Source organism: Aplysia californica, unplaced genomic scaffold (assembly GCF_000002075.1).
Source record: "Aplysia californica isolate F4 #8 unplaced genomic scaffold, AplCal3.0 scaffold00109, whole genome shotgun sequence".
In the NCBI taxonomy this organism is placed as follows: Eukaryota; Metazoa; Mollusca; class Gastropoda; order Aplysiida; family Aplysiidae; genus Aplysia; species Aplysia californica.
This window is the reverse complement of record NW_004797379.1, coordinates 428,121-429,454: the sequence shown is the minus strand read 5'-3', so window position 1 is coordinate 429,454 and position 1,334 is coordinate 428,121. Positions and strand designations below refer to the sequence as shown.

The window sequence follows — 1,334 nt, the reverse complement described above, 5'->3', positions numbered from 1 at the left end:
TATATATACGTGCTGATGATTAGAGGTGTTACAAGAAAGTAACAAACAAAGAAAAGAAGGAGCTCAGAATAAGGCTGAATGATGTTTGGTAGGAAAGAAGGAGCTAACCACATCAGAGCAGATACCAACACCGCACAGGAAAGGTATACTTATGGTTCTTATATGTGGTATAGTTGTTAGGGTCCTCCCCGTGATACGCAAAGGAATGAGTTAAATTCCCGCACGAGGGCTGGATTGTTATATCGTAGCCAGTCTAGGTTAACCCTGAGAGACAAAGTGGAGCAGCTGGCCTCCTCAATAATCTTGGTTGTGTTGATGACTATTGCATGGGGCCCATTTCTCTCACTTCGCTCTCTCCCCTCCCCCCTCCTCTCTCTCTCTCTCTCTCTCTCTCTCTCTCTCTCTCTCTCTCTCTCTCTCTCTCTCTCTCTCTCCCTCTCTCTCTCTCTCTCTCTACTCCTCAGGTTTCTTTCTTCCCCCCTCCCCCTTTCTCCCTCTCCCTTTCTCTCTCACTCTCTTTCCCTCCTCTCTATCCCAATCCCTCTCTCCCTCTCCCTCTCTCCCTCCTCCTATCTATCCTGTCCCTCTCCCTCCCTCCTCCCTCCTCCCTCCCGCCATTTTCTCTCTACCTCCCCATCCCCTCCCCCAAGTGGGGAGACATTTCTTTCTGACTGATGTGGATAACATCTATAATACTTATCATTACACCCCCCTCCCCTCTCCCCCACCTGTCTCCCCCCCCAATATGTGTAGAGATATTCCTCTTTGACTGTTATCTGAAGATATCATAATCATTTCTCTCTGACAGTTGTAAATAACATGCATATAAATATATTATTATTTCTTTCCCTCAACCTTTCTCTCCTTTCCCTCTCTCCCCTCTCCCCTCCCCTCCCTCCCCCTTTTCACCAAAAGACCAGCCAGACTTTGACTGGGACCACTGCGTGGAGATGTTTCCTTGGAGTCTGAAGGCCAACAACTATAACTGCTCCGTACCCAGGAAATTTGTCTGTGAACGTAAATAAAGTTGACAAAGTGTGGAAAGGGGTAGGTGGGGTGGTGGGAGAGGAAATGGGAGGAGGGAGGAGAGTAGGAAGAAGAGGGGGGATAAGGACGGATGAAGACAAAGAGGGGAGGAGGAAGGAGAGAGAAAGAGGGAGGAAGGAGGAGGGAGGAGGAAGGAGAAGGAAGGGGTTGGTGGTTGTGGGAGGGGAGTGTAATTTGTCCCGGTCATTTAGAATGGCAATGGTGTTATAAAGGTGAGGCGCACTCACACAGAAACGTAAAAAAGGACATAATATTGCGTGCTAAACAGACACCCTCCTCCCCCGCCT

At 48.8% G+C, this 1,334-nt stretch overlaps 1 protein-coding gene across 1 annotated transcript in view; it reads left to right on the top strand.

The window, feature by feature from the left end:
- Positions 1 to 1,109, top strand: part of LOC106011415 — a gene marked incomplete at its 5' end in the record, with an annotated part of 9,291 nt that extends 8,182 nt beyond the window's left edge. Inside the window, 1 exon segment of the mRNA XM_013080978.2 lies at positions 916 to 1,109. Coding sequence (XP_012936432.1) covers positions 916 to 1,025 — 110 coding nt within the window.
- Positions 1,110 to 1,334: the final 225 nt, after the last annotated feature.